Genomic DNA, 27,297 nt, shown 5'->3' on the forward strand with positions numbered 1-27,297 from the left:
GGCGATTTAGGAGCAGTTGAGTCTCGTTGCCATGTGAAATGTGTCTGGTAATTATGACCTGCTGGCAATTTAAACCAAGTATTTTGTTCAGACGTGAAAGGGTTCAGTAATTCCCACCAACTTTTCCCAGCGGCTTGTGTGAATTGTTATCGTTGGGACCGTTAACATGCTGCTGTTTAGTCCACCTCAAACGCGTTAACATTTCAGTGAACCCTGGCTAATTTGTACTTAACTACATTAAGTTGCTGGTATAAGTTTAGGCTCGATGAAAAACTGTTAAAGTGTTTACGCTACATTGGTTATAAACTGTGATATATAACGCATATGCCACCAACAGTCTATAATCTATAGGCTGCAAGTCTTTATTCTGTGATGTCTTTACTTAATGCTATCGAGACACTTGAGTTTGGCTTTGTTTAGCCTATATTTAATGCTAGTGCAAAGCTTTAACATACGTGCTGTTTGTTTCACCTGTTCAGAAATGGCAGAGGTTGAAATCACACATGGGAACGTGGGTAAAGCTCCTGTGAGGAAGAAGAGGAGGGAGAGCAACTCACTGTCCTCCCAGACGACCAAAAGAACCTACTGCATTTTGTGTCGTAGGTCATATGTGAAACATGTAAGTGGCTCTACCTTTATCGAGACACTGAAGTGAGTAGCAGAGCTGGCTAATATGCAATTTTCCAACACGCAGCCACTAATCCTGACAATATCATTCTTGACTACAGGAAGCGCAAGAACATATGCATGGTATGCTGCATCACAGAGAGCTGGAGACAGTGCTGGGCAAGTGAGTAATACTTGTAGAATACATAAATGTGTACCTGTTCTGTTTTTCCACAAGGAATGCAAAAATGCACCTTTATTTTTCAAAGTAATGCATGCATATTGCACTTGCTAAGACTCGATAAGAAGGATTGCACTTCATGCACAACATTATGTTAAGTATTTCCTACAGCTGGGTATCAAATCTCAATACATTGTCTGAAATGTGTTAAAGCATCTGTTTTAGTAAGTTCTTGTATAGTTGGATTTGAGGATTTGAGAAGTTTGACACCTGAAAAACATGTTTATATTCCTCAAAGTAGGATATCAAAAGTACTGTTTTTGTATTATTATACACAGCCCCAGAGTGTTTCCCTGCCATACCGAGATAACAAAGTTATAATCATTTGTTTTCATGATTCTGGCATCTACTCATATCTGACAAATCTGCTATTCTGTTTCCATTAACAGGGATTCCTTTCATGAATGTCAGGCGTGTAAGGAATCTGCAATGGGTTTACATGAGTATGCTCAGCACATCTCCACCGCTCAACACAAAGCCAAGTTGAAGCACTTGATGTGTAAAAATGTAAAGCCAATCCCTCTGTGGAAGACTCTAAGCTCAGAGTCCATGGGCCAAATCCTGGAGAGAAACAAGATACTTAAGAAAAGGCAGTAGGAGTTTCACCTGTATATCTGTTATTGAGTCAGAATGATAGTATTAGATCTTGCATTTCATTCTCTCCATGATGCAATATGTTGTCGTTTTGAAATGCTATCTATTTGTATCACAGGAAAAAAGCAATGAGAAAGAAAAAGAATAAACTGAAGAAGGCAGCTGGTCAGAGGTGTGCAAGCATGGCACAGGGAGCCACGAGAAGAAACACACAGATGTCGAAAGTAGTGAAGCACGACAAATCCAAACGGGTGAACACGAGGACTCTGCAACACACGCATGGAATCCACCAGGAAGGAAACAACAATGCAGTTGTTCAAAACAAAGAGAATAAAGTGTCCAGTCTGCAAAGGTCACCTCACCAAAGAGAATCAACTGTGCAGCATCAAGGGGGAAAGTTAGCTTGTTTGTCCAGAGAGCCTCCAGGTCAAACTTGGCATCACCTTTATGTATGGGATCAGTTCAACCAATCAACTCATCAGCTGAGGTATGGCTCTCCTGCTGACATTCAATGCAGCAACATCAGGATTGAGAGGTCCCAAACAGACACACTTGTTAGGAGACCACACGACACCCAAAGAGGTGCCACTAACACGCCAGAACAAGCAACATGGCCTGCCATCAGCCAGCATGACCGTTACAACAAGCAGTATGAAAGTGGAACAGACTTCACCAGTGATCAACTGCCTCAGAATGGTGCTATCATCTTTGATCGTGGCCAGAATGAGAGTACAGATCAAGAAGGTTTGCATTGTTCAGCTCCATCTGCTTCAGCTAACAGATCCTCAAATGCAGCTACCATACAGGACGTCGACGTCAGTGCAATGCTGCGGCAAATCAGAAGAGCGCTGGGTGTGCGGGAGCCGTGCAGAGCGGATCGTGAGGCCAGGAGGCAGAACAGCAAGGCAGGCGTACAGCTGGCTGATCAAACTGGGGCTGAGAAAGGGCAGCCAGCAGGTGGCTCCTACAGAAACTACGCGAAAGAGGCTGCACTGCACATCACCTCTGCTGCGACCACATCTGTGCAATCCTCACAGGTCATCTCCCCTGCTCATGCAGCCCATTCTGGGGTTTGTCCTTCCAGTATTGCTCCTACTAAGCCAAACACGACTGTCAGAATGACACAAGGAAACACTCAGCATTGGGAGAAGAGCTCAGTGGCTGCAAGTGACTCAGGTGGACCATCAAACAGCAGGGAGGGAGAATTTCAGGGGACCCTGGACAGCGAGGCTCCATTTAGTCAATGTTCGGGCAGGACGGCATCCTCTGAGCCCAACCTGAACATCATCCGCAAGATTCGAATTGCCCACGAACCAGGCATAGTTCATGGCGACAAAGAGGCTGGGCTGAAACCAACCCTGAATAAGTTGTTCAGCTTATCAGGGCCCAAAAGTAAGTTGAGCTGGAGGGAGATGTACGAGGAGATGAAGAGGAAGAAGCAGAAGAGCGGGGAAGGCCTGCCCAGGTAAGCCTCTTCTCATGCATCCATTTAACCCCTTGTTTCCCAAACAGAAATTCTGTTCATTTGCCTGTTTTAATTCTGTGTGGTTACAGGTTTGGAATTGAGTTGGCGAGCCCACTGTCTGACCAAGAATGCTCAGCACAATCAGAAGACTTGCCTCTGTCTGAAGGCTTCCACTGGGAGTCGCTCCCTGACAGTGTTTCAGGTGCGCACTTGACTGGACCACCTCCTCCACCCCAGGACCCAACAAACGACGACTCTCACACAGAAACACAGTCGGTTTCTCAGACTCAGGGGCCGATGGAGCAACGTTGTGCAGCTCAGGAAGGCTGCAGCAGTCAGATGATCAAAACCGTCCCTGTGAAGGTGGAACTGAACTCTGAGGATGAGAATGGGGATTTGAGAGACCACAGTAGTGCCAAAAAGAAGAAACACAAAGTAATGACACTGAGTACTATACAGCACTGTTAATAGTAGGGCATAGCTGAAACATCCTGCTTGCCTTGTTCTTGGAATTTAATTATCATTTATTCTTACAGCATGATGACGTTTCTGATGACGAGCCGAGGGGAAAAAAGAAGAAACCTAAGTCAAACAAGGGTAATTAAGGTTTTTTTATTTTGAAATGTATGTCTTAGCTAACTAACAGTGTATAACAGCCTTTCTTTTGTTTTAAGCAGTGTTGTCACTTTCCAAATATCATCCAATAAATCTCAGTTTGTATTTTTCTCTTGGCTGCCTGACTTTCAGACCAGGACCAAATGGACCAGCTGTTGGCTGTGTCTCTGAGAGAGGAGGAGCTGAGCCAGTCCTTACAGGTTTTAGACAAGTCTCTGGTGGAGGCTCGCAACGCCCTGCAAGCTGCCTACACAGAAGTCCAAAGACTCCTGCTATTGAGACAGCAGGTACTACCATAAATAAAGGAGGTATCACAGAGATGTTTTTACTTTTTCCTCACTTGTCTTTTCAGTTAATTTGTTCTTCCTGCTGTTTTTAGTGTACTGCTGAGGTCAACGGTCTGAGAGCCAAGCGCATTGAGATCCTGCAGAGGATGCAAGGTACAGTAGAGTTACCCTTTGCTTTAAATGGCTTCGAGCGCAACAAAAAATTCACACGTTCCTTTCTTAATCTCTTTCAGGAGGATACTCAGGGGCTTCTAATGTGGCAGCGAAAGCTACAACCTTATCAGCTGCTGCCGTGCAACCAAGACTCTCTCCTCTTCCTTCCTCTAGTGCCTTCCCCACCACCTCCAGCCAGCGGCCACCTCCCACAAACCCAGCATCTTCCATCAGCCAACCTCCTCCATCCCCCCTCACCCTGCCAACCATGCCCGTAAAGCGAGGAATCTGCCAAACACACACAGCCCCCTGTAACCCTGATACAAGCCAGATACCTGTGAACCAGCCTTCGCCCCTGTTTCCCTCTGATTTGCTCCCTTTGCTGCTGCTTCCATCACCAAACTTAGCCCCCTCTACAGCTGCTGTTACCTCTCGCACACAACTCAAAGCAGTGTGCTCTGCATCAGTGAGTCCTTCTCCTGAATCACCTGCCAGGCAGCTGGAGCAAGTGACGAGGGACGGTTTAAAGGACTGTGTAAAACCAGCGAGGTTAGCGAGCGAGGAAGCTGACAGTGATTCTGAGGAAGAGACGGGAGGAAATCTGAAGCCAGCTGCAGGGAAGCCCACTACTCTCCCCACAAGAGATGAAAATGTGCCTGCCGCAGCACCGGACGTCGAAGGAGGGAACGAGAGCGACGACTCTGTTAAAATTATGGAGCCGTCCAACGTGGTGGTCATAGATGATGATGAATCAGACAACGAGGAGACCGTCTCAATTGTTCCAGTCCACCAAGAGCCTCCTCAGACGTCTGTCAGTGTGGAGTTCAGCTCTGCAAGCACACAGACATTTCAGCAGAATGATTTTGAGAGGTGAGGTCACTACGGAAATTGTACAGCATTGAATCCTGATAAGGAAGCTTTACTTGCAAATGTGAAATGTGACCAACTTTTTTTTCTCTGCCGACCACTCAGCAAAGATCAGTCTACGCTTGTGCCAGTGAAAGATGCCACTATTTCTGCAGGTGAGTGTTATGTCTCCTGCTTACGTTAAAGTTCTTCTCCTAGCATTGATTAAACCCCTAAAAAAAGTTAAGATTAATCCCCAGTCGGGGAAATTCGTTTGTTACAGAGTGACGTTGTTGTAGCTTTCTTCGACGGCACCCCAGAGGCATATAAAATATTCCTATCAGTGTATGACATGAATTGTCATGTAACTTGGCAGGCTAATATTGGCTAACATTAGCTAGCACACTGCAGATTTGTTGGACACAGGCAGCGGATAAAACTCATGAAAAACAAACTTACCAACATGTTGGCTTGCACTCGCCGTCTCCCGGGGTGAATGGCTAGAACAGCGTCAGGCTTCAATGAGTTTTGCGACAAAATCCATCTTCTTTTGTGTCAAAATTTCTCTGAAAGTTTGGCTCTGAGATTTTTATATACTCTTTGGTGATGCATGAAGGCTCACCATTTCTGCTTTTGCAACTTTGCAATTGAAAACAGAGCACGTCTCTGCCATCATGTTGAAAATAGTGAAACCTGGCTCGCAAAATACCGATACATAGCCACACCTGGCTTCTCCTCTGATACTCCTCATTTAGCCCCACCCTGCAAGTTGATGAGATTGGTTCCTTAATGTTTGTGAACTATGAAACCCTGACTGTCTGGATCCATCATTTTCCATAATCACTACTTTTTCAGAGTCTGTTGAGGAGGTTGAGGATGAGGAGCCATCCTTGGGAGCTTTTGCGAATCACACCGGGCCCGTCCACGGCCTCCACGTTCACGAGGGCCTGTTGTACACATGTTCAGGGGACAACACAACACGGGCCTACAGTCTGACGGTACGTTGAACCACACTGTTAACTGGCAGTTTTTTACACTCCTCCATGAAAAATTAATTCCATCAACAATAAAGTAAAATTATACATTAAAAATGAATTAATTCCACTGCTGCACAGATGAAATGTATCTTTTCTCATTTTTAACATCCCAGCCACCAAAGACAATGGATCCATGTTAATGCACAGAATATATTCAATAATTGAGAACTGTGATGCATAATGTAATGATGAGCTATGCATTTTGGCTCTGTGTATGCAGAACAAGGAGTGCCAAGCAGTTTTTACGGGTCACACAAACAAAGTCAACTGTCTGCTGGTGTCGTCCCTCCCGAACATGCCGTCGCGCCTCTTCACCGGGTCCAGTGACCAGACTATCCGCTGTTACAGCCTAAAGGTACCAAACGCCTGGCCAAGCCAAACTGTGCAAGAAGAAATACATCCTCATTCACATTTGTTATTGTGGTTTGTAAGTGACATTTCAAGTTTCTTTAGTCTGGGAACTATTCTAGAGGTTGATGTTAAGCATTGATTTTTTTTTTCATCCAAGAAAGAGTTTCTTGAAACACACACCTGCTGCTCTCATGAATTTTGCCACTGAGCGGCTTTAACTTTATGTAGGTATGGTTTAAAGGACTAATGCCTTTTAATCCTCAGAACCCCACAACCTGAGAGTCCCCTCCATGAGTAACAGTAAAATATATCTTTTAATTTTTATTATTTATGGCATTATAATTATATTGTACAAAAGACGTTCCCGACCTTTTTGTTACTTCCAGCCACGATTGTGCTGTTTCGTTAGAGATGCAGGACTTGTATATTAATGTGACAGGAGCAAAAAAAACCCAGAAACTGCCTGGGGCTCAGAGGGTTTACCACCATACTTTAAAGTACACACCCACCCCTAGAAGCATAGCACAGGTTACTGTCTGCGTTTTGCATTTTTCGATGTTTTGTTTTAATTTGGCGATTTATTTGCCTCCTCAGTCTAAGAAGTGCCTGGAGCAGATCTCTCTATCGGACAGAGTGTTGTGTTTGCACACTGCCTGGAACATTCTGTTTGCTGGACTCGCCAATGGATCAGTGGCCAGCTATGACTTGAAGGTGATTTTAATGCTCACAATTTTACTACTCAGGGTGGTTGCGATTTATTTATGCTTTGACATGAAAAAAAAACACTCATGCTGTAACTTGGGTTTATTTTAGTCAAGTTCCCTGGTTGACCTGTAACCAGAGAATTTGAGTGACCAGGCTAAAACATTTGTTCTCCATATCTGCAAATGCAGTGTTGTAGACTGTATTTCAGAGCGTGCTGTATGCCTCACTTTCATCGCAGAGTAATTCGTAACTCTCTGGTATCTTCCATCTCGTCCCGATCTCTTGCTGTCTCGTTAGACTCTGAAGCAGTTAGACATGTTTGAGTGCCACGGCCCGCGAGGTGTCAGCTGCCTGGGGACAGCGCAGGAGGGCGCCCGCCGAGTGCTGCTGGTCGGCTCCTACGACAGCACCATCAGTGTACGAGACGCCAAGAGCGGCCTGCTGCTGCGCTCGCTGGAGGGTCACACCAAAACTGTGCTCTGTATGAAGGTGAGGAGATGAACCCACGTCTGAACGCTTCAGCTGTTACACATCAAAATGTCCAGATAAGGAGACAAGATTTTATTTCAGTTAAAAAGGTTGTGTACTGCTGAAACTGTTGTCACAGTTTGTTTGCAAATGATCGCTTTCTGTTTTTATCTATGTTTTACATGCACACTGTCGCTTGTGTGCATCAGGTGTACTGTATTCTTCTTCTGTCGTTCTCAGGTGGTGAATGACCTGGTCTTCAGCGGCTCCAGTGACACGTCCGTTCATGCCCACAACATCCATGTGAGTAAATAATCTTTGAGTATCGATGGACAGGTGCTTGAAGTTTGTTTTGATGCTTTTTAACATTAGAAATCTTTTAATCTGAACATTTCTTGTTCCTGGAAGTTCAGCTCAAATGACACAACATGGCAGAAAAAGATTATTAGGATTCATAATAATGTTAATTTATGTGTAAGTGTCTGTCAGCTTTTCTGTTTCAACTTCACGCATCCACTATCACCATTATTTTTGTCTTCCATCTTTTTTTTTTGTAGACGGGTGAGTTGATTCGGATCTACAAGGGACACCGTCATGCCGTCACATCAATCGTCATCTTGGGGAAAGTGATGGTGACGGCCTGTCTGGATAAACTGATCAGAGTGTATGAGCTACAGGTACAGCATTTATGACTCAATTTTACAATGATGGTGGTTCCAAACGTGGACACGGGTAGTTAGACATTTAAGAGTGTGTTTGACGGGCTCCTAGAAAATTCAGAGGATGCATTGTTTCTTTTTAGTCCCACGACCGCCTGCAGGTGTACGGGGGTCACAGTGACATGGTGATGTGCATGGCCGTGCATAAGAGTGTGGTACGTGCACTAAAATTGCCACAGCCATATTTTTTCAATCAAAACATGCGTGATGGATGTTAACGTTGGAAATGAATGTTGTTGAATTATGTATCTACCATTGCTTGCCCCACTCAGATCTATACAGGCTGTTACGATGGCAGCATTCAAGCTGTAAAGCTCAACTTGATGAAGAACCACCGCTGCTGGGTGAGGACTCATTATACACAATCATAAAGGAACATTTATATCAGAATTTAATGCACAGTTTAGTTTTCTTTGCTTTCAGTCTTAAAAAAAACCCTTCTTCTTCTTGAGAACATGTAAAGGTCCCATATTGTTGAAAGAGATTTCCATATGTTTTGATTATAAAGCAGTTATTAGAGCAATATAAATACTATGAAAGCATCAAAACACTCAGTACACTGAGAAATGCACACAGCCATATTCAGAGACTGCCTTTAAATGAACCATCAAAACTTTTGTAAGGTTGTGACGTCACAACTATATGGTCACCTCCCTCTGCCACGCCCCCAACATGGCGACGTATGCAAAAACACAGAGCTGATGTGGAAACATGGTCAGCTGTGCCTGTTCCGACCTATTAGAGCTGACCAATGAGAGCAGACTGGGCTTTTTGGGAGGGTGGCCTTAAAGAGACAGGCCCTAAAATTGAGCATTTCAAACAGAGGGTGAGCAGAGGTGCTGCAGCAATGGACAGCAAGAGGGAAATGGGTTTCTTTTTTTTTTTTTTTTACATTTTGTAGTAGACACCCAGAGTAAAAGTATGACCCTGAAAATAGGAATAATATGGGACCTTTAGTGATTAAAAGATTTGATACATGTTTTATATTTTGCCGTTTTTGCCTTAACATATGGCTTTGTGACCTTTGCCCTCTCTTCAGTGGCAGAATTGCTCCCTGATCTTCGGCATAGCGGAGCACCTTGTGCAGCACCTCGTTAGAGATCACACCAACTCGAATCTGCAGATGGTCAAATGTCGCTGGAGAAGCTGCAGCACATTCTTTGCTCAACAGCAGTCAGTTAGGCAGGTAATGAACTGACGCCGTCTTTCTTTCAGCAAAGACAAGAATAACATCAGCTCATTAGCAAAGCAATGTGTTATGTAGCCTAAACAACCAGAGAAGAGAAGAAAATCCTCTGGGTATCACAGCAGCACAAGGACTGAAATAAGTGCAGATAAATAGAGAAACTCAATACAAAGTAAAAATAAGAATTGAATAAAATAGAAATTACACAAAAGCATAAATGAGTCGAAACATGAAATTACATGTAATAGCAGTACTCATACAGTACCCACAACTTGTGTTCTACTTGAACTTATAATGCAATACTGTCACAAGCAAAGGTCACAGTGGTGTAATTAGTAACAGCAAAGTCAGCAAAGTATAGTGTATGTAATATGATACCGTCAGCTATAAGTGTACACCAGAATATCATATATGATTATGTAGTTATACATAGAGTAGTGTGTATTCATATTGAGATATGATGTTTTACATAATGCAACAAATGTAATAAAATGTATAATTTTATTTATTTATTTATGTAGCACACATACATATTTTAAGTCTTATTTAAATGCTGGAGTACCTTCACACTAAGCACATGACAACATTTGGGTTGGTTGAACACAGCCATGAGAACAGCTCCTCAGTCTTGTTTGTATCCTCCTGCAGGAGCTGCCTGAACACATGCAGAGGCACGTGGAGAACGACAGTGAAGTGCTGCCTTGACAGCAGCAGTGAAGCGATGTGAAGTTCTTTTCAGGATGTTCAGTTGTACTTTCCATTAATTTCCAATGGAAGATAATTTTTTTCGATATGTTCTTCTGGCTTTTGGGGTGCTCATCTCAGCTCTTTGGTCTGGTGAATACTGTATGACCTCTGTGACAGTGAGACGAGAGGCGTTCAGGCTTTTAATATCGATCAGTTTTGCTGTTGAAATAATTATTTTCAGCTGTTTTCTTCAGTCATTTGCAGTGTAAATTATCAGTAATTATGCTTTATTTGACAAGTAAAATGAGTCATTACTCTACTTTTGAATCTGTTGGTTGACATTTTTTTCTCATTACCATAAACGCACGACGTGGCTAATCATTCAGAAGAACAGCTTACACTGTGAACTACCGTCAGTATCAGTCTTGTTTAGATTTGTTATTGGAAGCAACAGGTTTTTTTCTGTTGGCACAGTCTGTGAACCTGAACAAAATGCATTTGGTTACACATATAATCTCAGAACGCAGTTTGTGAAAGTGTTTGTCCGCACACTTGAGGTCGGAGAATCACGTGTTTTACGCTAGCAGCAGCTAATGTAGCCTCGAGCTGCTAGCCTCGAGCAGAGATGAGGACACCCCACACCACCAGATTTGTTTCATTCTCAAGCTTAAGCCCCAACAGACACTGACTGAAGGATTTCTACAACATTATTTCTCATTTGTAGTTGTCCCCAAGACCTGTACACAGACTTTGATTTGTAAATTGGGAGTTCCCCTTTAAAGATTACTCTCTGAAAGGTCCTGTATTTCCACAATCTTAGACATTAAGGATCATTTTAGGAAGGTTCAGGGCTTTCCCTTTATGAAATCAGCAGCAAGATTTTCACATGCTTTATAAAGTTATTCAAAATATTAGCTCAGAGACTGTCCTCACCTTAGTGTCAAACAGAGATGTGCACATGGACAATGGCTCAGACAAAAACAGCCCGAACTTGCTGGTAAACTGTATTCTTTAAAAAAGGTGAAATTTGGAAGGTAGCTGCAGAGTTTAAAATCAGTTCAGAAATCTATACCTTTACACGACTGCTTTCAAGTCAGTTTTGTGATTTGGAATATATTCCAGATTTTAGGTTTTTCATCATTCGCGGACATGGCTTGTTATTTTTTTCCATATATTACAGTTTAGAGAATTAATTACTTCCTGACTCAGACTGTTTTCTCCTGTCACACTTGAGAAATTGTACATTCATTCTTTATGTGACAACTAAGAGGTTTGGCTATGAATATGTATATGTTTTATATTGCTCACTATATTAAACACCTCCTAATTTTTACTCTTAGATTGTCACATTTGCCAGATCATTATTATAGGCAATGTTCCTGTCCCCTGTATCACTTTGTACACAACATGTTTGAAAACTCATCTCTCTTTTTGCGCAGTAGATAGAGTAACTAAAAAGAATGTTGCCTTAATTTTTCTATGTTATAATAGTGTACGGTGTTGTTGTGTTTAATACCTACTGTATATGTACAGCAATAAAAAGACCAAAACTATCTGTGCTCACTCCAGAACATTCAATGTTCATTCACTCATTTCTCATATTCAAATATTTATTTTATTTTGCTTCCCTGCCCGTTGCTGCTTCGTGCCAAGCAGGGATGTGATTATCGGGCTACACTGATTCATCAAATTCTGTCGCTCTCAAAAAACTAGAAAAACTGATGACGCTTTCATGAATCAGCCTTTTTCTTGATGCGAGCCAGTCACTTAAAAATAAGCTAAAGTAAAGCTGACTGTAAACTGTCATAGCTCGAGTGATGACAAAATCTACACATTACAAAAAAAGAAAAAAGAAATCATCAAAACTCTGATTTTGGCTTGAAGGTTTAGATTTGCTGGAGCCTGTGCAGAAAATACTATAAAAACTTAAGAGGCTGCCCAGGAGTTGAGTCATTAGCATGAGCACCAACTGTCTGCAGCTACATCAGCGATCAAGTAGGCGACTTAAGAATACATGGTCAGTTGAAGCCACTGGAAAGAGAGCAAAAGAAAACAAATATGAGCATAAAGGGTTTCATTTTGAAAATATACCTGCAGTACACACTGTGACCACAAGCTTACACAGCATATGTATTTGACACAAATTGTATTGCAGTGAAATACAACAGCGCCACTACAATTTCTACCTTATTTTCAATGGTTTGTGTTATTGAGATGTTCGACTTCAGAATAATTTTTGAAGATGTACTTCGTGGTGCTGTTGTATTGGACTGCACCATACATTTTACATGCCTTTTCTGATCATTTTGGTCCTCTATGTATGAAAATGAAGTGAACAAAAATACTAGAAACACCTGTCGGTATAATGTAGTCCAACATAGTAGCACCTCAGACTGCAATCTCAAAAAATAAAATTAAAAATAAGTATGGTAATTTACGGAAAAGCAACAGGTGTTTCTATTTTTCTGGATATTCAAGTCTGTAAACATGTTTGAGCGAGGCTGAATAGAGTGTGATCACAAAGAAACTTTAATAATAATAATTATATATATATAACCATGGGCATAAATGTGGTATAAGACACGGAATATTGTGTTGGGGGATGTTGTGTGAAACATCAGTGAAACAACATGATAACTAATTAATCCTTGTTGACATACACTCAACTGAAAACAGCACAAAGACAATATTTCATGTGTGTTTCATTGATTTTTGTAAATATCTGATTATTCTGAATTTGATGCAGCAACATGTTTCAAACAGGTTGGACAGGAGCAACTAAAGACTGGGAAAGTTGTGGAAAGCTCCAAAAACACCTGTTTGGAACATTCCACAGGTAAACAGCTTCATTGGCAACAGGTGATAGTATCATGATTGGGTATGAAAGGAGCTTCCTGGAAAGGCTCAGTGGTTCACAAGCGAGGATGGAGCGAGGCTCACCACTTCGTGACCACATGACTGAATAAAGGATGTGACTGCATTGGCTCAGGAAAACTTTGTAAAACTGTTGTCCTTAAACACAGTTGTTTTACAATTGGTGTTGTATTAAACATGGCTTACCTCCAGCACATTGAGTTTGATTATCCCATCTCCATCTTTGTCAAAAGCATTGAAAGCCCCTGCAAGAGACACAACAGATCAGTCTTCATCCATCTCTTTAGAAATTTTGGACTAATGCAGCTAAACAGAGCTGCAATAAGTGGAACCTATAAGTTAAATTTGGCGGGTAAATCTCTACGCCGATGACTTCATCTTTTACATCTATAAATTGTATCAGTTGAGTGAGATTTTGGCTGATAAATCACCTGGTACCATACAGAAACAGAATGCACTTACTGAACATGCCCTCTAGCCTCACGAAACAGCAAATGTAACCGTCAAAGTCGATGTTGAGGTGTTCATCTGCGTAGCGCATGGCTATGATGTTGTATAACTGATTGTTGAGGTGAAACCCTTCGTGTGGAGAGGACAAAACAGAGATCAGGTTCATGGTCAACAGTTTATATCATGTTACAGGTTAGAGGCTGGAGAGTATTAGATGTTATTTCTGACAAAGCTTAGTACAAAGCTGGGAACAGAATTCAGAATTTAACCATTACATATTTCTATTTGGATGTTATTTTGGGTTCAAAACCAGGACACGAATGCACATTAACTGTAAAAATGACTGTAAAAATTACACATACAATACACATAGAGAAACGTCCTGCTAGTGGTTCATTCTTAAAAGCAATCCTTTCGTGCTGCTCACCTGCATCATTAACAGCATTCCTCATCTCAAAACTACTGATGGAGCAGGATTTATCTTTATCGTAGCGTTTAAAGATCAGCTGAAAACACACAAGGACACAGACAGTCCGATGAAAACTTGTAGGTGTGTTGAATGCGAGCAGGAGTTCATGTTGCTAAAACGGCCCCACCTGCCACGCCTTGATCTTTCTCCACATGTGTTTGAACTCCTGCAGGTTCAGCTTTCCTGTCCCGTCAGTCTGAGAATGGCTCAGTTATGGAGAAACCAACACAGCAAGAGAAGCCAGTCATAAAGGCCCATTTGATTTCAATGTAGTGCATGTAGTACTTTTTTGTTTTATTAGATGAAGGAGATGTTGAATGTGTCACCAAAGGTTCACCAATAAAAAAATGTTTGGTTTTTGACACTTTTGAGCAAATAATCATTAGACTTATCTCTGTGCTGCACAATACCAGTACAGTCCATTAAAACTTTACAAAAGGGGGAGCCCTGCATATACACTAGCCATGTTGACCAAAGCACAGAGTCAGTACTAACAACCAGCTGATACCACCTTTATAGGCCACATGAGGCTGCTCTCTCTTCAGTCTATACACATTCCTCTAGCTTTGAACAGCTGGAAGGATACGTCCATCAGGGCGATCATACTCCGACATGTCTCAAGGCTGAAACCCTCTGTCTTTATTTCATTATCTGTGAGAAAGGACAGCTGATGTGAATGATCAGCACACTGCACAGACTATAAATGAACAATCTTAATCTTTCCAGTGTGCTCACGTTTGGCCAGTACATTCTTCATTATCATCTTCAGTTCGTTGGCACAGATCTGCATGTCCTGCAATTTGTAGAGTACAAATTGTTACTCTACAACAATTTGTAGAGTAATTAATTAGCTCAAATAATACAATCAGTCATGCAAGCCGGTCCTGTGTTATCCTCATTATCTCTTTCAAACGCTCCTCTCTGTGGCCTCACCTCACCAGCAATCTGTTGGTAAATGGTTCTGAACTGTTTTTCCTCTTCAGTCTCCTCTTCAGTTTGGAGTAGTTTTTGCTGAAGGATGGATAAGACAGAAGTAATGTGCAATGCAAGTTACTGTCAACATATTTAATGTTTGAAGTTTGAAGGATTCTTAAAGTGTATTGCAGCCATTGATGGAGAGTAACTAAGTACATGTAACATTTAAGTACAATTTAACAAAATACAATTTTGAGATACTGATTGAGATTGAGATTAATAATATAAATCTAATAAATTATGGTTTATTATTACAGATGAAGATAAAACTTAATTGATCCCTGGGGTAAATTAAGTGATCCAGCAATATAACATTGCTTGAAATGGGTTATTAAAATAAGACCCACATTAAATGACACATTAACACATCAATCATTAAAATCCAGTTATAGAATATAAATTATTCTTAGGGTCATTTTACATAATGTTTACTTTTCCTTTTGGTACCTTGACTTACTTTGATGCTAATACTTGAATTAAAACTTAATGTCAGACTTTGTGCCTTCTTCACCAGCAACTACAATAATTATATAATTTCATACCTTTTGTATGAAATATTAGTATTTTGGACAAATGTAAAGTATACCAAAGACAACTAGCTAACACTAGTTAGCTTACTAGCCAAGTTAGCTAAAGCTAGCAGGTTTGCCTGTGTTAGCTTGGCAAAATGCTTATCTGTGTTTCTTTTGTTCCCGTTATGATTACATTTTACTACTAAGTCATTTAATGTGATATCACTAACTTAATTACTAAGATGTTGGAATAACAAGCTAGATTTTTGAGTACAGGAAACAGGTTTAAAAAAAAATTGGCCAAGATTAGCTGCGACGGCTAGCCTAAAAGTACAGTTGAGTTATAGCTTCCCATATTTTACATGTTGCTGCTTTATTTTTTTGTTTAAAAATTACAAATTGTTCTGCTTTTCTGCTTGCATTTCTATTAATAATTAAAAGGGCAGTGATCAAATATTATACTTGATCAAATATGTAGCTAAGTTACTGTGTTAAGGTTTTATACTGCAGAATTTCTTCACTCCATCTTGCTGGAGAGGAACTTACTGATTTTGACAGCAATGATGATTTTACCACAGGATTTCACCAGATTCTTAATATATGAATACTGCATAAACAAATTTATTTGGTGATGAGGAAACTTAAATTAGCGGAACTGGTTTCTTCCCGCTACACTATAAATAACATTGCATTTAATGCCCGACTGGCTCTGGATGCATTTCATTATGGCACCAGAGGAGAGCAGCACAGTAGAGAAAGACATAAACCATTTGGCCTGTGTACACTGAGGCCTTACGGGAAAACAGGTGCAGCTGGGCCACTCGAGATCTGTTGGCTTCAAATGCAATTGTTTTATTCCCAGGGATGTTATTCGACCTGCACAAGATTGCATTTCAGAACTGTTGGTCGCCAGAAATTATGACGGGGTAAATAGCATGACCTATTGCGGTGATGATGTTTTGGTTCACCAATAGCAGCACCCGCAACAAGGAGATTACCTTTGGTTTCCTCCTTTCCCCCTGAATGCCGTCATGCTCGATTTCTTTGTTGGCTCGTGCTCTGTCTGACACAAATACAATAGGCTGGCATGTGGGTAACGGCAGGGTCGGTAAGAGGAGAGAAGGGTTAAAAGAGACAAACAGAACAAGAAAGAGAGAGTTAATTTATAGTTCTACCACTGGTTCTAATCTATTTATGTGATGATGGCACAAACTATAACTGCCAATGCTGATATCATATGATGGACAGAAGCAGTGAGGAAATCAGACTTTAAAAGCAATCTAACAATGCTATTGCCACATGCATGCATTACCTTTTCCTTCTTTCTCTTGTCTTTCTGATGGCCATTAAGACAAGGGAGGACAGAGGGATGAAATGAGACGAAAAGGTGGAAGGAAACACTGCATTTTCAAGTGTGTTAGTTACTCTTGTAGGAAAAACAGTGAGGGAACATTCAGTATGAATTGGGACAAGACAGAGAGATTTCAGGGTTGATGTTACATAATTGGGGTTTACAATATGTCACATTCAAGCTGATATATTGCAGTGTGAACGTGTGGTGCCAACACAGGACTCTTGTTGCAGTAAGAAGGCATCTGTGCTGCACTTTTTTGGTATTGTCCATAGGCTGAGGCTCTTTGGGAGGAAGCTCAGTGTCAACAATACTTGGTGTTAATGTCTCATTGCTGTGTGGGGAAAAAACTATGACCAAACCCCACAATGGACCTTTTCATAGACACTCAAGGAAAAGACGTCTTACTGTACACCTGTTGATTACCCAAAGACAAAGGTGAAAATACTGGACAAAATGATTGTTACTCACAGGGTACTGACACCAATTAATGGCTTTACTCCCTTTTTTTTCCCAATTTCTCATTTGAATCTGTGTGTAATGCACTGTATTTATGCATTTGTCTGCAAAAATGTGACCCTTTTGTCTAACATCCCAGCCTCTCTGTTTAATTCAACAATTTAAAATGACAATCCCACCACCCACTGTCCACTGAAAGTGATTCAAACTGTAAAAAGTGAACCTCCTCCTATGTTTTGATTCATTTCAACACTGCTATGTAAGCCTGAATCATGAACATACAGTATATTTTGACCCCACTGCTTCTCCAATCACGTTGCAAACCTGCATTTGGTGAGAGTCGATTGTGTTTTCTGCCTCCCTGTGAAGAAACACAGACACATTAGGATTCCTGCTATTCATTGATGGGCTTCATTTAAAGGCGTTGTCAACAATCCCCCAAAAATAACATCGGCTGCACCACCAAATACGGCCGGTGACCCTCATTGATCCTTACTCAGACGTGCTCCGCTTCTCAGAGAAGACCCTGAGAATGAACTCTCCCTCCTGATGGGGTTCAAAGGTCGTGGGGATGATGACATACTCTCCTGGAGGCAGACGGAATCGCTCTGTTACCTCCCGCAAGTTTATGTAGGTCTTGCATTTGGCTTTGGAGGCTGTGTACAGGAAGAAGTCCTTCTGCAGATGCTGATTCAGCCCACACATCTATGGATGGAAAGAAATCAGAGTATTACCAAATAAGCACATTCTGTTTGATTGATGTTTTACACAACTGTTTTAAAATCAGGGTTGTGTTTCTTGGCCGAGAGCGCGAGTGCAGTAATTTCTTGTCTTGCGGTCACTGTGAGGTTGCCATGCAACTAGTTGAGACTTCAGGAAGTGACTGAACTCCACCAAGAAATAATTCAGACAGAGCCAAGCTAGCTATTTCCCTGCTTTAAATCTTTATGCTATGCTAAGCTAACTTAGCTATGCTATGCTTAGCTTTATACTTATCATACAGCTATGAGAGGGGTATGCATCTTCTCATCTAAATCACAAAACACCTTTTTTTAAGCCGATTAATCGATCGGCAGACAATTTAAACGCCAAACAATCTGATTAAATTATTTATTGTTTCGGTTATTCATCATTTCTCCCCCACATAACTACATATTTGATCAAATGTGAAGATTCAATACTGTTCTCAGGACTTTTTTGTTGTTTTTTGATTTTTTTAAGCATTTTTCACTATTTTCTGATATTTTGTTGACAGGAGCATAATGGAAAAAAGGTCATTCAACAATAATTTGATGCTCTTTGTATTCAGAAAGCATGAGTAAAGTGTGCGTAGAGGTTTTACAAGAGCCCTAACCATTACTATTACTGCTTCTACTGCTACTACTACCACATGTACCGCTAAATCAAACACACACACACAAACAAGACTCTCTGGAGATGGACAGGGAGATGCTGTGAAGGCGCTGTTTTCATCAATATAACGTCTGTCTCCAACATGGACATACCTCCTTTGGCACCTGCAGAGACAAAAAAGAAGTTAAAGAGGAAGCTCAGCTGCGTTCAATGTACATCCACTTATCCAGTGTCGGGGGAAGTCCACGTGATCTCGGGTCATGTGATGAGCACCTCATAGATGGAGAATCCGATGGTGAGGAATCTGGCCCCTTGATGACGCTGCATCCTTCGACCTTTCTGCATCAGAGCCACAACGACGGTGCAGGACACCTGCCCGTCCTCCGCGTCATCGTCCTCCTCGTACAGCTGCAGCCGATACTGAGGGTTAGTCCAATATGTGTCTGAAAAACACAAGAAGTAAATGTGCAACAAAGACGATACGATAGCAGCCCAAGCAAAGACACAAGAATTTGATCAATACTGGCTTTTAGAAGAGTGAAATATGAAAAAAAGCAAAGCCCTACTTGGGAAGTTCCTGCAGCCGCCTGCAGAGCTGCCTCTCACCCAGCAGCCCTCATTGACCGACACCGTCCAGCTGTGTCTTTCGTCACCCTGAAGCGCGTCGGGGGTCAGGTTGCACATCTCCAGCTTTGTGAAGTTCTTCTTGAAATCGTCAAAAGACATCCTGGAGGGGAACATGAGAGAGGATGCTTGCTTTTTGCTCCTCTTGTAATTTCGTCCGTTTTAAAGGGGTTTTGCCTTATCCCTATCGAGGGTCTGAGGATAGAGGGTGATTGTAAAGCCCCTCAAGGCAAATTTACGATTGGGCTGATTAACGTGTTTATTTATTTGCACGTGCACACAGTCAGTGATTGGTTCATTTCTATCTGTGGGGGAATTGAGTGTTTTAGACTGACAGCTTGTGTATAGCTGGCCAATGTTTAGCATGTTAGCGTGCTATCAAAGAATCAAAAGTCCTGCTGAAAGCAAGGTTTGATGACGAAGGTGTGGCAGTGGTTTTACTCACCAGAACTCACTTGACTCGACAGTCTGTTTTTTAAGGTTTGCCTTGTCTGCGATGGAAATGGCGGACCACTCCGCTGAACTGTGGAAAGTCCGAATCAGATTAATACATACTTGCCACAACATAGAGAAAGGGTTCGTCATACCTGAGTCATATCGTTCTATGATGCTGGCAGATGCACAAACCTCCTGCATCTTAGTTCTACACTGGAAGCGGCTTCACATCAACAGAATTATTTGCAAATTTTATATTTTTTTATGTTAACTCTTACTTTGCACTCCATGGTCCCTTCCACAGCACCCAACCCCAGGGATTGCGCAGGCGAATCAGGCGAATTTTGGTGTCCTTTCCAACCTGGTCACACTAGAAACAACAACCACCCTGTTAGCATGACTTTAACAGGTCCGCTGTGATAATACAGTATATGTGGACATGTTACTGTACCTCCGCCAGGCCTATGATGGAGTAGGCATGACCCTTAACCAGCCCCTGCTTGGTCCGAGCCTCCATTTCACTCGCTGAAAAAATCTGATGGAGACAACACACGTCAGATTTAGATTTTTCATCTAGTTTTCCTAAAATCAAGTTTAAAAAAAGAAAAAGATGCAAATGGGACACAAGCAGCGGCAGAAAGTCGAAAAGTACATTTACTCAAGTGCAAATTTGAGGTACATTAGTATTTTCTTTTGAGGTTTTGAGGTAATTTTGAGGTTTGGACTGTTGGTTGGACAAAATAAACATTGTGATTTTGTCACTTTGGGCTCTGCTTTGACAAAAATTCTCACTATTCTCTGAATTTTTACAAATCAATTCACCTGTTGAATCCATAATGAAAACAATCATTAGTTGTAGTCTTATACAGAAAATCAGTAATGAGTAATAATAATCTAATGATATAATATATAATAATATAACAGTCATAAGGGACCGTTTTTCTGCATTGAGTCCTTTTACTTTAATACTCTAAGAACATTTTCCTCATTATACTTTTACTGAAGTAAGGCTTTAAATGCAGGACTTTTACTTGTAACTTGTGGAATTTTTACTTCAGAAAAAGATCTGAATCCACCACTCGAACTGGGGAAACAGGCTGATTTGCAAGGGGAAAAGAAGCATATCTGCTGTTTATTGATGTGGTTTATTTTTCTATTTTTATATGTCACTAATATCCACCTCCTCCTCATGGTTCAATTTCATCTTCGTATTTCAGTCGCTTGTGTTGCTGCGCCGCTCGTCTCATAAAGCCGTGTTTGTTTTCATGCTTTTGTTGTGACTTTTACTACTTTCACTCGCGCTTACGTCTATGGAGCAGCCCATCAGCGAGCCTCTGTCCAGCGCCTTCCTCATGATGCTGAAGAGCTCTTTGGGCGCCTCGGACAACTCGAAGAACTCGGTCACTCCTCCCGTGAAGTCCTCCATGGCTTCCAAAGTGTTGCCCCCTTTCAGAGCCTCGTAAGACCCGTGCAACCTGAGAGAGAGGTCAGTCGTTGTGGTCAGTGCGCTGACATGCGTGTTCTCCAAGGCTTGGAGTTTTCACAGTGCCTGCATCCAATTGGGGAAACATGAGGACGGAGGAGTTGGACGCCTAACTGTCGCTACGCTGCAAAAAATATATGGCTTAATAAGACAGTTCAAAATTGGGTCTTAAAGTTTGTTTCACTTGAAATAAATTCAAGACACTTAAGGCCAGCAAGGCCAGAGGTCAGTGGTTTCAGGTGTCAATCATCTTGTTTGACAGATTATCTTAATTTAAGTATCTTTATCTTTTATTCCCTGTTTCCCAATACTGTTACTTATACTGATACTGAAACAGCACCCGACTAGCTGACACACTTTTTTCAGTGGATGGACGAGAAATGATGAGCAGAGCTGCACGGCTCTGCTCTGCAGTGGACGCCGATAGGCTGCGCTTACTTTGCATACGCTTTCTCCAGGAGGGCGCTCCAGAACTCGTTCTCCCTTAAAGATTTGGTGAAAATCAGCTGGTTGTTGCAGGTGGGGATGCGATCGTCCACAACCACGTCAGTCCATTCGCCGTAACGCCAGAACTGAGTATCAGGAGACAGAACACGTTTAGAACAGGAGCTCGGTGATGAGGCAGAGGAGGAGCGTTCATCATGGGGTGAAGAAAAGCTCCAGTCAATGCTGAGCAAACATGATCTGATCAATCACTTATTTTGTTTTATCGCTTGAAAGATTTCTAATGCTTGACCAATCCTGACCTTCTGATATATCCATATTCCTGATAACAATATATTGGCTTATATTAAAGGAATAGTTTGACATTATGGGAAATATACTTACTTGCTTTCTTACAAGATTGATACCACTCTCACATCTGTTTGGTAAATATGAAGTTTCAGCCAGCAGCCGGTTAGCTTAGCTTAGCACAAAGACTGCAAACAGAGGGAAACAGCTAGCCTGGCTCTGTTCAAAAGCAACAAAATCTGCCCACTATTTTGCTCACTAATTATCACATTATATCTTGTGTATCTTGTTCGTTTAATCCACACAAAAACCAAAGCCTGAAAACTATAATTTGCTGTTTTTCCAGTGGTTCTCACCAAAAAGCGTATTTCCCCAAATGGCAAACTATTTCATCACTATTACAGATCCTTTAAATTTGGTTGTGAAACATTTATGACCAGGACATGCTCTAGCCAAACAGGACATTGTACGGTTGAAAATTAAAACTTGCTCTATGGGGGACAAACTATGTAATGGAGACACTGTTTCAAGGCTACCTGTCACTTATCTTTATCTTCTGTAGTGCAATTTCATGTTAATGTCTAACCCCAGTAAATAACACCCTAAAAACCACACGTGACTCATATGTCACATCTTGATCACATGTGGATCACCATTTCACATATGTGCACATGTGATTTCTATACATGTCACGTGTAAAATATTAAGATATCACATAAAATGTAAAAGATAATCAAGATAAGATATAAAATATGAAGCTTAACATGTACTTTATCATGTGAAGCTGTATTTCACATGTGATATGTAAGAGTTCATATGAAAAAGTGTGAATTTGACCCTTCTATTTTATTTCTTTCAAGACTGCACTTTGAGCATGTTTCACATTTATTGCACAACGTGTCAGATTTGAAAACCTGGAAATGGAAGATGCCGGCGTAGTTCTCAGTGAAGCTCTGATCCGGAGGAATCACTCTGTACAGCAGCTTCTCGTTCACCGTCAGACATGCGATGGCAGCCAGCAGCCAGCAGTCACCTGTCAGCAGGAGATTCACGAGCTATGAAAACACTTGATCCAAGCATACCGCCCTGTAGAGTGCCGCAGTTGTCACCGATTAAAGTCACATTGCTGCAGCTGTCAGTCGTCAGCAGCAGTAAGGTAGCATCACTAAGGCTTGTAATCATTGGAGCTGTGAAGCATTTTCACTCATCTGGTTTCCAGCCTGCATTTCTTGGTTGTGCACTATGTTATATATGTTTTCCGTCCCCTGCAGGACTGTTTCTGCTTGTACAGGAGTTGTATAGAGTTGAATTTGTTGTGTTTTTTATACATTGTCCCCAGTCAGTAACCTATTTTTCTATCATATCCTCATTTTTTATTCTAGTATTATGAACATGCAGGCTTTAGTAAGAAAACAAATTGTAATGTCTTGTCAAAAAAGAGTCTGTGTGAGCAACATAAAGGGTTGATATAGACGCCTGGAGATCCAGGATAAGCAGATTTTACTTGTCAAAACACCAGATCATTCAGCTCTACGTTCCCAGGCAGCGTGGTGTCTTGGTTGAAAGCAGAAATGGTTCAAATGTTACCCAATTCTCCTTGACAGATGTCTGTCCTGTTGGCTCCGTCTACGATGAACTGGGGGTTTTCACAAATTTCCTGAAAAGAGAGCGCCGGGGTGTTATTTCTCAGCACCTTGCGAAATATTCACATCATCACAGTTCACATCATTTTTATCAGGTCGTGTGAGGTCCTACGTGAGATTGAGTGACAGATATCGTAGCTGCATGACAAGGAAAGGACTTTCATCCTGAGTGTTCAATCCACATCAGGTCCACACTAGCCTGCATGAGTTAACTGCTGTTCCACTTCACTCGTTAATAATATGACTGATTTATCAGGCTTTTACGAGGGCTGGATACTAAACATTCGTACTTTACTGAAACATGTCATCAACAGATTGAGCTCCTGATTTCACTCAAATCAGCCAATTTTAGATGATTTTTAGGTTTTCTTTTCAGGCAAAGTTCTTAAACAGCTGTTTGTGTTTGGACAACATTTGATATTTGGCCTCTTTTGTTAAATTAAATGTTTTTGTAGAAGAACAGATTCCTATTTCTCAAAGAAAGGTATCCTTCTGGTGATACTGGTCAACAATTTGAAATCTGTTCTGGCAAATCCCCACCTGACGTGATTGACAATAGAAGGACTTGACCCTGAAACTGAAAGCGGGTTGGTGAAATTTCTCCGGCAGAGTTGGACCTGCTGGGACCATGAAACCCCCTCTGCATTCGCTGCATGTCTGTGAGGAAGCAGCTGCTGGAGGTGCCCCGGTCTCGACCCTTCAGTCCTCTGAACGGGCGATAATGTGCTGAATGCAGAGAAGCAATCACCTCCAACTATGTGCAGTATCTCTGTCGTGGCAGTGGGGGAATGTAACTAAGTACATTTACTCAAGTACTACACTTAAACACAAATTTGAGGTATTTCTACTTCTACATCACTACAATTCAGAGGGAAATGTACTTTTACTTCAATACATTCATCTGACAGCCACAGTTACTAATCAAACTAAGAAACGGGACAAACAAACAAACAAATTGCCAATTAATCAATTCGTCAAATGACAGAATATGAATTGAAAACTATTTTCATAACCGTTTAAGTCATTTTCATGCAAAACCATTCATGGTTCCACCTTCTGAGCATAACCCTAAAAATTTAGGGATTCAATGTTTTGGTATTTTCTGCCTGTTTTCTTGTAAAATATTGGACGTTCTCACCTCTTTATGCCTCAACAAATCATTCAAATAAAGCAATTAGAGAAGAGAAACTATTCAAGGCCACGACATGTGAAGAAAGATCACGAGTGAAACAGGTTGGAAACCTTTTGAAACCATGAATCAATAAACTAGCGCAGCATTTTCTAACTCCTGAACTGTTTTCAGGGGTTAAAAGAGAGGATAAAATGAAAGGATAACGATATCAGAAATCAAGCTCAACATAAGTAAGGTTGCAAACATGCAGCCTCATGTTCCCAATTTAGAGCGTGCTCCACTGCTGACCCCTGGATAGGATTCATGTATCACTAATCTCAGCTGAATGGCTGAACCTGAGTTTGTCATCAGCCATGGAGCAACAATTGACTTTCAGATTGATGTTACGGTGAAATACGAAGCAGAAATCTGAACATAAAATCATTTATACGTTCAGTTTGTCATTTGTGTTTACTAGTAAGAATAAGAATTTGAATCTGGACCTGATTTATGCTTGTATATTATATACTTTTTCAAATACACATGAATATTTAGTAATTATACATCTCCACACCAGTCATCTTGTATTAACTATATTGTTGATGTAAGTAAGGGCTGTGGTCAAAAGGACAAAATTTCAGTACAATTTGAGATACTTAACTTTTGCTTGAGTACTTTTGAATGATGCTACTTTAAGGGTTCGCTCAGATTTCTTGAAGTTGGGTTGTATGAGGTGCTTATCAACCGTCAGTATATCATCTACAGTAGATGGTGGTCAGCAAGCCCCCAGTTTGGAGAAGCAGGCGGGAGTACCAGCACGGAAACTAAGCAAAGTACTGCTGTGGACGAGGGCAGTTAGGATGACGAAGGCAACGGATGCCTGCGACCTCCCTCGTACAACACACTGGAGCTGATGGTCTTTATGTTATTGTGTGACTTCTGTGTTTTAAGGTGCGTGTTTGGATCCAAACTAAAGAGTATAAACAAACCAATCAGTCGAAGCAGTGGTAGACTAGAAGCTCCCATGTTCTGTGATGTAAAATTCCTGTTTTCATCAAAGGAGTCTGGTGGCTTTGACGAGAGCGTAGATGGATATAACGGCTTCAGTTCCTTGTCAGAAAGGGCTGTCTGACGCCACAGTAAAACCGAAAATATTCTAAATATAGCGTCCACTTGAACTGATGTTTTTATGTGGGTCTTTTTTAGGTGGCTAAAACATGTTGACCTGCTGACCCCGTGCACAGCTGTTGACAAGTAGCTCACACCTCACACGACCCCATTTCAAAAAACTGAGCCTGACCCTTTGACGAACCTTTCTTGACAGTTGAACATTTTGGGAAATATGCTTTTTCACTTTCTTGCTTAGAATCAGATGAGAAGATTGATGCCGCTCTTGGGAAGCTAATGCTAATGCTAATGCTTATTGCTTCCACAACAATCTGACACCTGTAGTTACTTGTTACACTGCAGGTTGAAATTTTACAAAAATATACAAGAGATATTTCTATAAATATGATGCAGATTTAACTATCAATAGCATATAAAGTACTCCTATTTAAATAGCTCCACCTTGACTAAAATATAGCTACAACAATGCAACTTGTGCATTACTTATATACACATTTATACAGCCTAATACATATATATATATGGCTCTGAAAAGGGTTGTTTTGCTGATAACACTTCTGTACTTTCATTTAAGTAAGATTTTGAATGCAGGACTTTTAATCATTAGAGTATTTTTACACTGTAGCTGCCATTAGCTGCGTCTGTATCTGTGTCAGTGTGTTGGCAGGTACTTGGAGTCAAGGACATGTGTCTTCATGCCGAACGAAGCTAAATGTCCTCTGCCAGAAGTCCTGCTATCAGGGCAACAAGTCAGAACCACTTGGTGTCAAAGGCAGAGGATACTGTCAAACCCTCTTGCAAACGCATATCAGGAAAATATGAAACCCTGCAGCCAGCACTGCGTTGCCACTATGTTGCCCAGCACAGGCAGAGGGCATCCTCCTGTGTGACAGCCAGCTGTCTGTGACTGTAGAAGGTGGCAACCCAGAGCTATGCATCCACAACCATGCAGCCCTCTCAACTTGACACCCCACCCATATGTTGTGGAGGAAGAGATGAGATACACAGAGGGTTTAGAGAAGAGCCCCCTTTGTGTCAAGTGTTGCTTGTCCTAAAGAATATGATGACATAAGACCGGCACTCACAGAGGGACGCTTCCACTCGATCTTCATCATCGGTTTGTGGCTGTAGAAGAGTGAGGAGTCATTCGCAGGAAACAGAGGGTCTTCAAACACCACCTTCTTCTTCACGTATTTGTCTCGCAGTTCCAGAAATGTCTTAAGACGCTTGGCATCCTTGACTGCTTCGTTTCTGCTCAGAATTGCAGAGTAGATCGAGTTTGTGCCAGCAAGAGGGTAATCAGCTTTGTCATCAGGCCCGACTGATGCTTCGCTTTCAATAAGCACTGTCACCTTTGTGTCTTCAACAAGAGGCACTTTACCTTCGCATTTTTCATCCCCCATCTTATCAGTGAAAGCTGCTGCTGTTTCAAAGTCAGTTTATAAAGTGCAAAAAAAGAAACTCAGGAGTCCCTCCTTATGTGCAGAAACAGCTTGAACTTGCAAAACAGCTCAAAGAAACTTCCTGTGTCCTCCCTGACCCCGAAAATCACTTTTAGTTCCTTTATTTGCTGGAAAAACTGTCACCGCTAATGGGCAGTCACCAACTGCCTCTCACACCAGCACACCCACAGTCAGTGTTGTGTCCCTAGTGGAGGCTGGAACTAAATATAGGCCTCTTTAAAGGAGGGGAGGAGGCTTCTAGAAGAGGGACCCTGTGCTGGTCACAAGATCTTCAG

General features: G+C 41.4%; 2 protein-coding genes across 5 annotated transcripts; one reads left to right on the top strand and one right to left on the bottom strand.

Moving 5' to 3' along the window:
- Positions 1-10,279, top strand: znf106b (zinc finger protein 106b). 2 transcript variants are annotated; one of them, XM_041959444.1, is made up of 21 exons: positions 1-47; positions 480-619; positions 729-790; positions 1,237-1,440; positions 1,560-2,906; positions 2,996-3,341; positions 3,443-3,503; positions 3,654-3,808; positions 3,901-3,961; positions 4,042-4,831; positions 4,934-4,983; positions 5,663-5,805; positions 6,065-6,199; positions 6,790-6,906; positions 7,198-7,389; positions 7,609-7,671; positions 7,926-8,045; positions 8,171-8,242; positions 8,360-8,431; positions 9,127-9,273; positions 9,922-10,279. In XM_041959444.1, the coding sequence occupies exons 2-21, from the start codon at positions 482-484 to the stop codon at positions 9,976-9,978; spliced, it is 4,332 nt and encodes a 1,443-aa protein (XP_041815378.1). In that variant the 5' UTR covers positions 1-47; positions 480-481; the 3' UTR covers positions 9,979-10,279. The 2 variants fall into 2 exon arrangements, with proteins under 2 accessions (XP_041815378.1, XP_041815379.1); XM_041959445.1 differs by lacking the exon at positions 1-47 and having other exon boundaries at positions 479-619.
- capn3b (calpain 3b) lies at positions 9,800-27,162 on the bottom strand. 3 transcript variants are annotated; one of them, XM_041959449.1, is made up of 24 exons: positions 26,941-26,947; positions 26,645-26,810; positions 23,265-23,334; positions 22,592-22,710; positions 21,384-21,517; positions 20,769-20,937; positions 19,914-19,997; positions 19,741-19,832; positions 19,473-19,550; positions 18,970-19,130; positions 18,677-18,846; positions 18,556-18,567; positions 17,547-17,755; positions 17,375-17,411; positions 16,553-16,576; positions 16,239-16,322; positions 14,687-14,764; positions 14,489-14,546; positions 14,340-14,404; positions 13,881-13,949; positions 13,712-13,790; positions 13,297-13,413; positions 13,021-13,079; positions 9,800-11,991 (listed from the first exon to the last, which is right to left on the bottom strand). In XM_041959449.1, the coding sequence occupies exons 2-24, from the start codon at positions 26,672-26,674 to the stop codon at positions 11,965-11,967; spliced, it is 2,025 nt and encodes a 674-aa protein (XP_041815383.1). In that variant the 5' UTR covers positions 26,675-26,810; positions 26,941-26,947; the 3' UTR covers positions 9,800-11,964. The 3 variants fall into 3 exon arrangements, with proteins under 3 accessions (XP_041815383.1, XP_041815381.1, XP_041815382.1); XM_041959447.1 differs by having other exon boundaries at positions 26,645-27,162; XM_041959448.1 differs by lacking the exon at positions 16,553-16,576 and having other exon boundaries at positions 26,645-27,162.
- Between the last annotated feature and the right edge of the window lie 135 nt (positions 27,163-27,297).

Source organism: Chelmon rostratus, chromosome 18, assembly GCF_017976325.1.
Source record: "Chelmon rostratus isolate fCheRos1 chromosome 18, fCheRos1.pri, whole genome shotgun sequence".
NCBI classification, from domain to species: domain Eukaryota; kingdom Metazoa; phylum Chordata; class Actinopteri; order Chaetodontiformes; family Chaetodontidae; genus Chelmon; species Chelmon rostratus.